Here is a 14,767-nt window from a genome sequence, read left to right as displayed (position 1 = left end):
AAAACACTTCTTGGCGGGAATTGATTATTTTACCTTAACAACCCATCACAGCGTTTTATTTATCAGGTAAACCCAAAAAATACGGATTAGCTTTCGCGAATTAGCCTTCTGATATCATGGGCCGGATTAAAAGTCCTCGAGAGCAGATGACGTAGCGCTGCTTTGTTCAAGGGTTTTGTGCTGCTGTAACGCGCCTAACTGATGTGTTGAGATGTCGATGCGCTGCTTCAGCCGGTCCTCAGAGCGAGGCGAGCGGTGAATCAGTCAGCGTTCGCTCGTCGTGCTCCGTCAAGAGTCCTTTGTGCTCACAGTAACAAGGACGCAGTCCTCATGCAGAAATGTGCGGAGGCTGGAATGTACTTTTGTTTTGGCCACCTGCCCGTGATGTCACTCCGAGAGGAGTGCAGGAGCTGTTGCCATGGGAACCGAATGTTCTCACACTCCATCGCTGCTGCTGCTCCTCCACAGGCTGAGAAATCTCAGCACTGAACCAGAGAAGCTTTAGAGCGTCGAGATCTCCTCGACGTGGTGGAAAAGCGGCTGAGCGTACAGGGTCGGCGGTTAAACGCTTCTTCCCGTCTGTTATCCTGAGGAACGTGTGGTCTGGAGCTCATAGTGTGGATGAGCAGTGGGAAAATGCGGAGTGAGAGAATTTGGTAGTTTTTGTCTCTAATGTAGTTGAGTAAATTTACAGTCATTAATGTAGCGGAGAGACCCAGGGCTCCTTTTTTTTTTTTTTTTTTTTTTTAATGGACACCCTGGTTTCACTGGAGGCTCCTGACAAACACGAGGGAGGCCGATCGCACAGGTGCAAGACCCAACCCGATTGGATACACCGACTGAGGGGTGCGGTCACTACTCAAAAACGAGCAACAGACTGTGTAACTCGGCCGTGTTTTTTACGAGCTCACGACCGATCAGAACAGATGAACAGGCGCGCACCACTCCACACCCACGCCTTAAAATGATCCGTGTGTCCACATGGGGTCAGACATGCTGCTGTGTCTGTAGTCATGAGAAAGAAAAACAAAGTCCTTCCATTTAATGCTTTTATTTATCCGGGCCGGAATAACCGATCATCACCAACTTGTATTAATGAACCAGTAACTCCAGGTGACAATAATATTACACTACAGCTTTCTACAGAGGCCTTTCAGTGACTTCACAGGCGTTTTTCACGCAGCGTCCGCCATAAACAAACAGCCGCGACAGTTCACAATGTAACTCGAGATGACCGCAGTCCGTACAGTCTCTCTGAAACGATAAATTTATACCAGCACATCGTGTTGCATCCAGAAGCTGAAACATGCAGACATCACACATCCATATAGCTTACCCACAAATATATATTTATTCTGCACACTGTCCTGTCTGTCTCTCTCTGCCTGTCTTTCTCGCTCTTTCTGTCTCTCTGCCTTTCCGTCTCTGCCTGCCTGTCTCTCTTTTTCTGTCTTTCCTCAGTCTCTGCCTTTGTCTTCCTCACTTTCTTTCTCTCTGCCTCTTTCTCTGCCTCTCCATCTCTGCCTCTTTGTCTGTCTGCGCCTTTGTCTCTCTGCTTCTATCTTTCTCGCTCTTTCTCTGCCTCTGTCTTTCTCATTTTCTTTCTGTCTCTGCCTGCCTCTGTCTCTCTGCTTCTGCCTTTCTGTCTCTGCCTCTCTCTTTCTGTCTGTCTTTCTCACTTTCTCTATGCCTCTGTCTCTCCATCTCTGCCTCTTTCTGTCTGTCTGCGCCTTTGTCTCTCTGCTTCTGTCTTTCTCGCTCTTTCTCTGTCTCTCTGCCTTTCTGTCTCTGCCTGCCTCTGTCTCTCTGCTTCTGTCTTTCCTTGGTCTGTGCCTTTCCGTCTCTGCCTCTCTCTTTCCGTCTGTCTTTCTCACTTTCTTTGTCTCTGCCTCTTCCTGTCAGTCTGCTCCTTTGTCTCTCTGCTTCTATCTTTCTCGCTCTTTCTCTGTCTCTCTGCCTCTGTCTTTCTCACTTTCTCTCTGCCTTTCCATCTCTGCCTACCTCTGTCTCTGCTTCTGTCTTTCATCGGTCTCTGCCTTTCCATCTCTGCCTCTCTTTCTGGCTGTCTGCGCCTTTGTCTCTCTGCTCCTATCTTTCTCGCTCTTTCTCTGTCTCTCTGCCTCTGTCTTTCTCACTTTCTCTCTGCCTTTCCGTCTCTGCCTGTCTCTGTCTCTCTTTCTGTCTGTCTTTCTCACTTTCTCTCTGCCTGCCTCTTTCTTTGTCTCTGCCTCTCCATCTCTGACTCTCTTTCTGTATGTCTGCGCCTTTGTCTCTCTGCTTCTGTCTTTCTCACTTTCTCTCTGCCTTTCCGTCTCTGCCTGCCTCTGTCTCTCTGCTTCTGTCTTTCTCTACTTCTCTGCCTTTCTGTCTCTGCCTCTGTCTTTTTCTCTCTCTGACTTTTTCTGTCTCTCTCTCTGCATCTCTTTGCTGTGCTTAAGTTTACATGTGACAAAAATAAAGGCTTGTTGTTCTTAATTTACCCACAAATGTTTTTATTCCACTTGAAAAGTGTTTGGTAAACCAGGTACCGGATTTGGGATGCAATGACATCCGAACTATTTGGGATTTCTAAATCCACCAGAGATGTCAAAGGCAGACAAAAGTAGATATTCCTACCAATATTTTGAGGCAGGTTTCGTGCTGGAATGTTATGGGAAATTCCTGATCAAGAAAAATGCTTTATTATGTCACTGGTAAGCTCAAATGTGGACTTCTAACAAGCCAGGGCCTAGATGTAGCATGTTTTTATGGTGTTTAGCCGAGTCTACATCATCAGTACATCACAAACATGCTGCTAGTCAAGTCAAGCATTCGGTCTGATAAAATATACCGTGTCCAAAGCCCACATCCGGATCTCCATTTTAATGTCACGCAGAGCTTTGATACTAACCTGAGAGAAACTCTTCTCCACACACACACAGGAAGGTTCGCTTTTCTTCCTGTTTTAACTGCATCTCGCCGTTTTTCTGGGTTCGTTGGGAAGCGGTGAAAAGTGAAACCAGGTTTATCTCCATGTCTGTTATTACATCCAAAAGCAATACAGGGCTCTGGCATTGTTCTTTTAGATGGAACTTCAAGTTTATTTGTACATGTTTATTGAATTTGGCTTACAGTTCAGTCGACCCTAAAGTGCTTTTACACGTTCCTTTCTTTGCATATCCAGGCTCCGCAGTGCCGGGGCTCAAACCACCAACCTTCTGATCAGTAGTGTAGAGCCTTAATCAAAATAACGGATGGCATTCGTTAAAAACGGTGAAATGATGGGAAATTATTCATTAACTTTAAATAAAATTTCACTCCTGATGGGTGTTGACATTGTTTTCTGCCACCGTTTCTTTTTGAAGACTTGTTTTGTTGAAGTTGTTGGTTCAAAGCCTCTTGATGGCTCGCTGTTGAATTTAAGTTCCTTTGTTGTGTCTGAATATGATTTTATAAAATGTTCCTTTATGCAGTTTTATTTTTAAAACCTTTTTCACAAAGCTCTCCGCATCGCTGATGCGGCTATGACCCGTGATGACGTTTTGTCCTTTCCAGTTTCTGACCAAAGGCTGCGAGACGTCGGAGATGACGCTGCGCAGAAACGGGCTCGGCCAGCTGGGCTTCCACGTCAACTACGAGGGCATCGTGGCCGAGGTGGAGCCGTACGGATACGCCTGGCAGGCCGGGCTGCGCCAGGGCAGCCGATTGGTGGAGATCTGTAAGGTTGCCGTGGCAACGCTCTCACACGAGCAGATGATCGATCTACTGCGCACCTCCGTTACTGTGAAGGTGGTCATCATACCGCCACACGAGGACGCCACGCCCCGCAGGTACACGCAAGGATGAGAGGACGGCTCCACACGCTTCGTTCTGTTAACACCAGTGTTCAGTGTTTGTCACGACAGTCACATGACCATTTTATAGTAAAGATTCGTCTTGCGATTCACGTTACGTTGTGGTGAAATGTCACTTCTGTCGTACCCTGTGTGGTGAGCGCGTGGAGTTTATCACGAGACTGTCTGGATTTGGCAGTGGATGAGCCACAACTCTCCTTACAATTTTATTTTATAAATTAAAAATTTTATTCATTAAAGTGTTTTAAAGTTTACTTATTTAATAATTTTTAAAATAAATTGAAATTTAACTTTTTTCCTACAAGAGCGGCGGCTACAATTATCAACAGTCCATAATTATCGACACCTTTTCAGATTTACCAATAAAACAATTTTCCAAAGCTGAGTTTCCATTCCAACAGTTATTATTGGTTAATTAATCAACCGGAAGACCCGCCTCACACTTTGATCTTATCGTCTGATGACACAGCTCGTTACCTGAGATGGAATTTTTTTTCCACACGATCAGCAATTTTTCGGAAAACCCAGACGTGATCATCGCAGGTAAGCACGGTGGAAAGATCACGGACATGTTTTTACTGATCAAATTCACCGATATTTCATGATCTCCTCGTCCAAACTTACTTTGTTTCTCACTCTTTCATTCGACAGCCGCCATTTTGTATCTAAACGCGCGTTTGAGAAGTCACTCACGTGAGGTGTCGATAATAGTGATCGCTTTCCACTAACGGTGTCCACCATTATCGACACCCTGTGGGATTAAGGGGCATTTACAACTGTTATGGATCGATCTTTGTGTAACATTGCTGAAGTAGAACAATGAAGTACTTTAAAAAAATAAAAGTGCTGTGATTTATAATTTTTTTTCTGATTCATAACAGAATGGAATGTTTATAGAGTATTTGGAATCCGATTGCAATGAATAGAATTAGAGCAGAATTAAATTCCGAACATATAAAAAATGACATGCTTGAAATATTCAGATTTGTTTTTGCAGTTTGTTGTAAATCTCTACCACATATTATAATATCAGGAGACATTTTATATTTGGGTTCGAGGAATGATATGCGACCTTTGACCTGGATGTTCATGCGGTTACAGTGTCGATTTCCTGTTGACATTTATTGGTAAACGACGAAACTAGAAATTAATACAAACAACGAATGATGAACAAAATGTGATCTACGAAAATACTGAGAAAGCGGAACAAAATTAAGATTTCCTGACGCAGGTTAAACATTATCAGTTCATTTCTTTACGAACATTAGAATTACTTCCTCATTTACGTAAACACCGACATCCATATATTTATATAAAAGATATTTTGGACGAAATATAAGTCTACGGAAAAATTTTAAATAAAAACTGTTTTGTTAACTTAATACCACATACCGATTTTTTTTTTTTGATAAATAATCGTCTGGGTGTCGATAATTGTGGAACGGTGTCACGTGATCCGATACGCTAAGTAGGGTGATTCTCATGAAGCTGCAGTGAACATGTCCAGGACGCATTTTCCAAAATCAATACTTAATTCACATAAATTCTGATATTTTGTGTAAAGAAAATAGGGAGCACTGTATGGACAAATGGTTTTCATCATCATATAAACTAATTTTTATATCAAACAAAAATATCTATGGAAATTCTCATTACCGTTGTGTCCGCATCCCTTTTTTTAATGTTTACTTTAAATCATATAAAAATTCCTAATTATATTAAAAAATAGTGTAAAGTTATTTTAAAACATCTATATTTATGCATAATATTAATATTTTGTGTTGAACAAAAAAAGGTACTTGATTTTAAACAAAATAACTGTGTCCGCACTAAATGTTTCTCATTACCGTTTCATGATTTCACCCCCCTATAAAAAGTACACTGTGCCTTTAAATTGATCAGCGATCCCATGATGCATCACTTCAGATACAAGATTCAAAATGGAGACAAGGTCAGTTGCTCACTCTTCTCTTACTTTGTGATATTTATGTTAATGTTGCTAAATCTGTCCTCAGTTGCACTGTCTATTATCATTACCGTTATGGTTCAATACTCATTACTTTTAAAAATCACATCACATTATCTCTAGCCGCTTTATCCTTCTACAGGGTCGCAGGCAAGCTGGAGCCTATCCCAGCTGACTACGGGTGAAAGGCGGGGTACACCCTGGACAAGTCGCCAGGTCATCACAGGGCTGACACATAGACACAGACAACCATTCACACTCACATTCACACCTACGCTCAATTTAGAGTCACCAGTTAACCTAACCTGCATGTCTTTGGACTGTGGGGGAAACCAGAGCACCCGGAGGAAACCCACGCGGACACGGGGAGAACATGCAAACTCCACACAGAAAGGCCCTCGCCGGCCACGGGGCTCGAACCCAGGACCTTCTTGCTGTGAGGCGACAGCGCTAACCACTACACCACCGTGCCGCCCACTTTTAAAAATAAAAAAATATATTATTTTATGATTATTATCACAATATAAGGCTTTAACATGTGGCAAAGTTATAGGTTGCTAGCATGCTAGCATTTCAGGTTATTTGTGAAATTAGCCAAGAGCATCTCATTACCGTTACTCAATATTCTCATTACCATGGACTGTGCTGTTCATTTAATGGGATATTTTGTGGAAATATGAAATAAATTGTCAAAAAATGTTTTTAACTCATGATCTAGCGTCATCATTTACTGTAACGGTGATGAGAATTATTCTGGATCATGTAAGCCTCAAATAAGAATAAAATTCTATTAAAATATTTTTTCCATTAAAAAAAGATCAACATAGTAAAGTTCACACTCTATTTTAGGCTCTCAACTTGAAAAAATACTGAAATGAGGTGAAAAACTTTGTTAATGTGAACGTCTTCATGAGAATCACCCAGTAATCAGGAATCAACTTTTTTTCTTCCCCCAGTGGGAGTTTGAGTCATTATTCAGGCACAATTTACGTACTGAAAGTCTTTTCTACTTTTGCAATGGACAAAAGATCGTTAAGGTGTCGATAATTGTAGCCACCGCTCTTTTTTTTTTTTTTTCTTTCTCTCCCCCTCTCAGTGATTTTAAGTGGAGGAAAGATTCTGTATTATGAAGTTATTAGATTTTATTAATAATTAATTGATTTAAAAATCAAATGTATAACTGTTTTTATTACAGTTTACCTTTTCTCCCAACATTTTTCCATTCCTTTCTCTTTAATACTTATGTATTGTAATTTTATTTATTTATTTATTCAGTCGCCTGCCCAGATCATTATGCCTTTAAATGAAACATTTTTATTAAATCATGCCATTAAACCAAGTTTTAACATTTTTAAAATATTTCACATCAAAATCCGGCTGTTTTGCTTTAAATGTGCTGACTGCAAAGTCATCTGAAATTTTCAACAACAAAAAAAGTGTTATTTTCCTCTGTCTAGCATGCGGACGAGTGGGATGCGATCATTTCAGGGGTCGCTTTTCTCCGTTTTGGGGACGTTTTCCTCTCTTGAGGTGAACAGTACGGCGCTACGGAAAGGAGGAGCTTTAACTCATTAGCATAATTATGCAAGATGGCGACGTGCGGAAACCATCGCGACTCTGCATCGACCCTCGGAGAGTTTTGAGTCACAGGGCTGTGGTTGACTAGATCCGTGAAACAAAAGATGAATGTTTATATCTTTTCTCTGTTCCTGCTTTTGTGTCCTTGTTTCTTTCTCTGCAAGATCAAAAGTGTAGAACTCCATACTCGCGACCGTGCCCGAGTCCAGCCTACGCGTTCTCCGGCTGAGATAGCTAAGCGCTAGCTAGAATGATTTAGTTATCTGTAATTATAAGAAATATGACGCGTCACTAGGTCACGTTGCACTCGCGAGGCAGGCTTTCCTTTTCTTTTCCGCTGGAGGGAGATTCGAGGCCGCCGTGTTTGCCCACGCCGACGTGTTTTTGGTTAAAAGTAGCTCAGATGCCCCGTGGTGGTCACGTGATGTTGCTCACTTGCTTCAGCAGTTTACAGAATCGTAAAATGCGGGACGCTTTTTATCTCGGCAAAATATTTACACACAGGATACACGGTGTGTGTGTAGCAGCGAAACATCTCGAAATAGAAATGGAACATTTTACCCAGAATTCAATTCACTCAGAACCTTTAAAGGACCCATGGCATGGTGGTTTGTTGATGCTTTAAACGGGCTCGTGGAGGTTTCCGGATGTTCTATCCGCAGCCTTTCTCGAAATGAACCCTCGGCACGTAGATATAGCCTCCTGGGAGAAAGCCCCATTTCAGCGCTTTTCCCAGTGTGTCGTTTTGCTAATGAGAAGCAGGAGGCGGGGAAGGGTAGAGGGTGGGGGCGGGTCTTATCATTAATATTCATGACATGTAAACGTGTTACCTCTGATTGGCTAACAGCACTGTGACGCTACCTCCAGTGGGTCAGAACAAGCGGATGTGGGTGTCTTACTATGGCGAGAGAGAAGGAACAAACCGCGAAGGGAAAAATACCGCGCGCTGACGTCATTAAGGTGCGACGCGAGGAAATAAAATAAATTCAACAAATGTTTGGGTTTTTACTGAACAAACAAACAAATAAAATGAACGAGTGACTTAAAAAAAAGAATGTGGGTCAATTTTGATTGGCTATTATAACAGAGCATGCTGCATGCTTTTTGGTTTTGTAGCGCAGAGTACCTGGCTAACTGCAGGAAGCGGTTAGCTGCACAGCTAATGTAGCCATTGCAAGGCTAACGTGGCACCGATTTTAAAACACGGCAAAACGACTTAACAGTTCTACACTTACTTGTTCGGTGTTTGTGGCTGATGCGGCAGGGATGCTTGGTACGGACCCAGGCTTCAGTGACGGTTGATGTGCAAAACCTGCCCTGTACTGTCCCAAGTTGTGGAAACATTCATCAGGAAAATGCTTCCGACAAACATACACCGTCTTAGGTAGACTCGACGGCGTATTATTGGAGTAAATAAAATTAAGCCACTGCGTCTTCAGGGGCTCTCCCGTCGGCAGTAAAAACAGACTCCTTTCTGTGTTGTCACATCCATGTACAGCGCAATTTCCATGTTTGGTGGCAACTTTTGAGCTGGGCAGGCAATCCATACAGTGGGTGGGAATCCAGAGGGGGGGGCGTGGGGATCATCTCCCTTGCTGACGTAGTAAAGGGAAGAGTTTATCAACGCGCCGTTTTGACGCGCCATTCTCAAATGTTGGGCATGGTTTGGTTTACACATTATGAAATTTCTAGCCACTGGGGCGACTTAAGAAGGTCAGAGGAACTCATTTTAACGTTAAAAAACCTCAAAGTGAAAATTTCATGCCATGGGACCTTTAAATATCAAATCAGTGGTTATTGCATGTTTGGTCTGTCCTTACTGATTATCTAGCATACTGCACGCATCACAGAGCTAACTAGTTCGTGTGTGTGTGTGTGTGTGTGTGTAGGGGCTGTTCAGAGCTGTACCGCATGCCAGTGGCGGAGTATAAGGGCAGCAGCGAGAGCGGTTCATTCGAGTACAAGTTCCCGTTCCGCACCAACAACAACAAATGGCAGCGCACGTCCTCCAGCCCACAGCAGTCCCTCTCTGCCTCGCCTCAGAGCCACACCGGGACCCCTAACCGCGCCGTCAGCTTGGGGGCCAGCATGGGAAAGACGCTGTCTGCCGAGAGGCCGGAGAGAACGGCGGCCATCCCGCGCAGCGTCTCCAGCGACGGCCGACCTCTCGACCCCAAGAGGTCCGTTAGACCAGAGAGGGTCCAGCATCCTGGTGTTGTGTGTCGGATTGTCCTCCCTGCTTTCGATGTTTTTGTTGTCGTGTCCCCTTTGACACATCGTCTCTCTCCTTTCTCAGGATGTCTCCCGGCTCGGAGAACTACGCCCTGGCTTCCTCCATGGTGATGGCTCGACCCACTCACACCCGCAGCTCGCCCAGCAATCTCTCCTGCGCCAGTGACACCGGCTCGGGCAGCTCCGCCCACTGGAGGCAGAAGTCCATGCCTGAGGGGTGAGAGGCTCCTGTTTCTCTCCGTGTCCCCCTCACACTCCTGTCTGTTTCGGGTCGTATCGTTCTTTTATTCGCACTTGGTGTGAGCTCGACCGTGTGTGTGTTTCAGATTTGCACCCAACAGACACTCTCCTCTCCCACCGGAGCGACAGATGATGGGAGACGGCAGCGGAAAGTCCACACCCAGCTGGCCCCGAGTGGACGACTCGGACAGAGCACCAGCAGGTCAGAGCCGCAGAATTTAGTCCTCGCTCATCTCTCTCAGAGCAATGCGGCGGCGCTTCAGCAGCTCGTCCATACACTCAGTTTCACGCGAATACCAATCACCCCTCTCTCTCTCTCTCACACTCAGCTGAGCGTCCTCTTGCACTGCAGTGCATTCTGGGACTTTGAGGTCAGAGTCTGCACCACTGTCTCAGAAACGTCTCCTCTGGATTTCACCTTTGAAATATATATATATAATCTTTAAAATTGTAAAACGGGGGGACACTTTTTTTTTTTTTTTTTTGGCAGCTTTTCAGTGTGCGTTATTTTTGTAGACAGTAAATAAACCATGAGAGAATCTCGTATGATATTTCTGTACTCGTAGATTGTGCTGGAACCATGCCTCATTCAGCTGTGGGGGGGGACAGGACGATGTTCATGCCACTCCTCAGGAACACCATCTGAAAAGGAAATTGCACGCTAGCGAGCCGTCTCCACGGAGCGTCTCCGAGCCGAGAGCCAGCATTATTTCCTTAAGCACAGTTCAGCGCTTTTGACGAGCAGCTCTTCATTGTTTTTACGAACTAATTGCAGTAATTGAAGTGGAACTGAAGGATCTTCTGACCTTTAAAAAAAAAAATTTCAGCAGATTGTTTCAGAGCTCGTTTGTGCTCCGAACACGCAACCCTCTGTTCAATCTGTAGAGTTCCGTTCGATTCAACAAAACATGCAGTGTGTTGAGAACACAGAACAGGTGTGGGTGTGTGTGGAAGCCAACACACACACACACGGGCTTGTGCATGCCTTCTTCTCTCCAGCTGGCTCAGACACGAGCCTCCTGTTGTTGCCCTGTACTTGTTTGACAGCCTGTGTTTGACAGTGCATGTGTACGCCAGGCACTCGTTATCTCTCTCGTTCTCTCTCTCACTCACTCACTCACTCGCTCATTCATACTCTCTCTCACACACACGTTCACTGACGCATCGAAACACAGCAGTGGGCCGTTCTGGTACGGTTTCTGAAAAATTATGCTTGACAGAAGAAAAATAGCTGGACGCTTTGGTTTTACGGCGACGTATACAATAAAAAAAAAACTGTCTCACGTGATACCATGGTGCTGTTGAACTCTCTGCTCCGATTGGTTCGGAGGCGGATACAGTGAATGTGTTTTCTTGAATAAAATTGTCGTGCCTAGACATCTCGGGCGTTTTTGAGCTCAGGTATGCAGAAGAGGGCAGATAGCACTTTCCTGCGTATCAGTTAAGAAACGATGCGTACAGCGTGCCGTCGCCGCCGCCTCTCTGTTCAGCAGGCTGCACGATCCAGGAGTCCATCCATCCTAAAATACAATTCGGGGTGCGGCTACGACTTGATCTTGAAGAAAAACCACACGTCTCCGACGCCCGCTGTCTTTCACAAACCGCTATGCTAGCATGTTAGGGCGTGAAAAAAAAAAAATAGCAATGACTAGCAGAGCCTGGGTAGGTCTCCGAAATTCGACTTCACCGTCTGGATGTCCGTCTCGAAGCACAAAGCTGTGGACACGTAGCCTGGGCCCGCCCATCCTAAGTGTGACGCAACACGAGGGCCTGTTGCGAGCTTAGTCTGGCAAGGCAAGCTATCTCCAGCTCTTCCAAGCTCCCGAAAAATCGGGAGCCAATCAACTTTGAGCATCTCCAACGGCCCTGGGTAGAGGCGTGTTCAAGGCAGTGACGTAGTAGAACTGCGACCGGAAGCCATAGATTGTTTACAGAATCTATGCCGGAAGCGCTTCATTCACATCACGAACATGGAGCAGCGGCAAGCCTTTGACACAGCGGTAGATGCTGTATTGAAAGCATTCAACGGGAAGTTCTCACTGAAAACGGAGCAAAGAGCAGCCCTGGAGGTATTTATCTTCCTGTTACTCAAGCAGTTTCCGTCGCGCCACATACGTCAGAGGAAAGAGTGATGTGATTGGTTTAAGCTTCGTCACAGCCTTTTCTGGCTTCGACCAGTAGCAAACTGAGGCATTTCAGGGAGGCGGGTCAACCACGGGCTCTGGGAAACGGTTGGGCTTAATATCTTTGCCAGACCAAATGCTCTCAGAGCTTTGAAGTTGCGTTAGCCAGACTAGTGGACACGGATTCGGTTCAAGCTCATATCGCGCAGGATAAAGGGGTGAGAAAACTCGGGTTATCGAGAGATTCATAGCACAGCTAGCTAACAGCGGAATGGGAAAATCCCCATGTGGAGTTTGGTTCTGTTCTCCGAGAGGATCTGTCAGGGCCTTGTCGGCGTTCGGAGAAGGCCCAAACATATCATCATTTTCCAATATTTTAATTTCTTTCATTCCTTCATAATTTCATGATATTCTCTTCTCATTTTAATTTGGCGACCGACCTGAAAGTAATACGTTTTTCAACCGGTTTTACCCGTGTATCAATCCAGTCAACATGCAGTGCTCAGCGGAAATGAGTACACCCTCTTTTGAAAAGTAACATTTTGAACAATGAACACAATTTCCAAAATGTTGACAAGACAAAGTTTAATATAACATCTGTTTAACTTATAGCGTGAAAGTAAGGTTAATAATATAACTTAGATTACACATTTTTCAGTTTTACTCAAATTAGGGTGGTGCAAAAATGAGTACACCCCACAACAAAAACTACTCCATCTAGTACTGCATGATTTTTAATGACAGCACCAAGTCTTCTAGGCATGGAATGAACAAGTTGGCGACATTTTGCAACGTCAATCTTTTTCCGTTCTTTAACAACGACCTCTTTTAGTGACTGGATGCTGGATGGAGAGTGATGCTCAACTCGTCTCTTCAGAATTCCCCATAGGTGTTCGATTGGGTTCAGATCAGGAGACAGACTTGGCCACTGAATCACTTTCACCCTGTTCTTCTTCAGAAATCCAACAGTGGCCTTATGGTGATGATACACGGGGCAACTTTTTGGGCAATGTTGCCGAGCAAAGTTGCTGGCAACGGGCAACTAGGTGAGACACAGGGCAACTTTTCAGGGCAACAACAGTTAGCAATGGCAGTTTACAGTTAGTTAAAAAAAAAATCGATGTCTTAATTTTTGCTGTGACCATTTAATCAAGCTGTCTGTTGTTTTTTAGAGCTTTGGTGAGGTAAATTCCTCCATATAGAATATTAAAATAACAACTTACCGGCGTAAAAACAGATGAGGAGTCTCTCCATCTCTTCACTCCACTGACACTGAGCGGCCGCCATATTTGTTTGAAATTTCTGATCCGAACCTCACCGGAGGTCACATGACTCGATACTCGCGTTCTGATTGGCTTATCTCAAAAAGTTGCCAGAGATTATCAAAACCATTCAGAAAGAAGCAATGTTGCCCAATCTCAATAGAAAAGAGTCAAAACGCAATTGTCCAGCAACACTGCTCGGCAACATTGCCCAAAAAGTTGCCCCGTGTATCATCACCATTAGATGATAATAATAATAATAATAAGTTAAATTTATATAGCGCCTTTCAAAAAACCCAAGGACGCTTTACGATTATAAACAAGGAAAGAAAAATCAATAAAAAATAAAAAGTCCACCAAGTAGGGGTCAGGATGTAATTCCCGTGGTGTAGCAGCCAGAGTCCCACCAAAAGGCGTACGAAACAAGTCCCACATCTCCAGCACCGCCACCGTGACGCCATCAGCAACATCTCTCGAACACCACAACATGGATCCACAAAGCGAGCAGAGAAGCTCCGCCACGCAGAGCGCTGGTGCGTCCCAAACCGCCTGCACAGCCGCCGCGACACCACCGAGCAACATCGCTCGGAACATCACGCCAAGCGTTAAAGTGCAGAGCGCTGGACAACCACAACGTAAAATGAGCAACGAGCTCACTGCAGTCCACAGCTGGGAGCACAGGCATCACCCACGGCGAACCAAGGCCTGGAGGGAACCGACGCCCAAAACTGGGTCCGGAGCTACACCACAACCGGCGGACAAAACACTCAAACATCAAACTACACAAACACACAGAAAAAAAATAGAAAAAGAAATAAAATAAAATAAAAAAGCTCTGGTGAGAAGCGGCAGCCAGAACGTGCACGACGTACTCTCAACTGGAAACGGAAACGAATAGATGTGTGAATAGAATTATTATAATAGATGTGTGTTTAGTCATGTTGGAAGAGTGCACGACGACCAAGGGCACGGAGTGATGGTAGCATCTTCTCTTTCAGTAGAGAGCAATACGTCTGTGAATTCATGATGCCATCAATGAAATGCAGCTCCCCGACACCAGCAGCACATAAGGACGCTGCCACCACCATGTTTCACTGTAGGCACCGTGCAGTTTTCTTTGAAGCCATCAGTTCCAAAAACATTTATCTTGGTCTCATCACTCCAGAGTATAGAGTCCCAGTAGTCTTCATCTTTGTCAGCATGGCCCTGGCAAACTCTAGGCGGGCTTTTTTGTGCCTGGACGGCATCCATGCATGCCATTCCTCTGCAGCGTACGCCGTATTGTGTCACGGGAAATAGTCACCCCAGTTTGGCTTTCTACTTCTTTAGATAACTGCAGTGAACTTGCATGCCGAATTTCTTCAACCCTTCTCATCAGAAGACGCTCCTGTCGAGGTGTTAACTTCCGTGGACGACCTGGACGTCTATGTGAGATGGTTGCAGTTCCAGCTTTAAATTTTCGTACCACTTTTGCTACAGTATTCTAAGTAAAGCTTTGCTGATCATCTTGTAGCCTTCACCTTTGTGGTGGAA

The 14,767-nt window shown here is 44.6% G+C and overlaps 1 protein-coding gene across 4 annotated transcripts in view; it reads left to right on the top strand.

Annotated features, from left to right (window-relative positions):
• sipa1l1 (signal-induced proliferation-associated 1 like 1) overlaps positions 1-14,767 on the top strand; it is a 213,688-nt gene that overhangs the window by 176,113 nt on the left and 22,808 nt on the right. For all 4 annotated transcript variants that reach the window (XM_060916328.1, XM_060916331.1, XM_060916330.1 and 1 more), the window contains exons 9-12: positions 3,535-3,809; positions 9,267-9,557; positions 9,674-9,826; positions 9,936-10,051. In XM_060916328.1, the coding sequence (XP_060772311.1) occupies positions 3,535-3,809; positions 9,267-9,557; positions 9,674-9,826; positions 9,936-10,051 (835 nt within the window). The remainder of the gene's footprint in view (positions 1-3,534; positions 3,810-9,266; positions 9,558-9,673; positions 9,827-9,935; positions 10,052-14,767) is intronic.

The sequence above is a fragment of the Neoarius graeffei genome, chromosome 3 (assembly GCF_027579695.1).
Source record: "Neoarius graeffei isolate fNeoGra1 chromosome 3, fNeoGra1.pri, whole genome shotgun sequence".
In the NCBI taxonomy this organism is placed as follows: Eukaryota; Metazoa; Chordata; class Actinopteri; order Siluriformes; family Ariidae; genus Neoarius; species Neoarius graeffei.
This window is presented reverse-complemented; position numbering and strand designations above follow the sequence as displayed.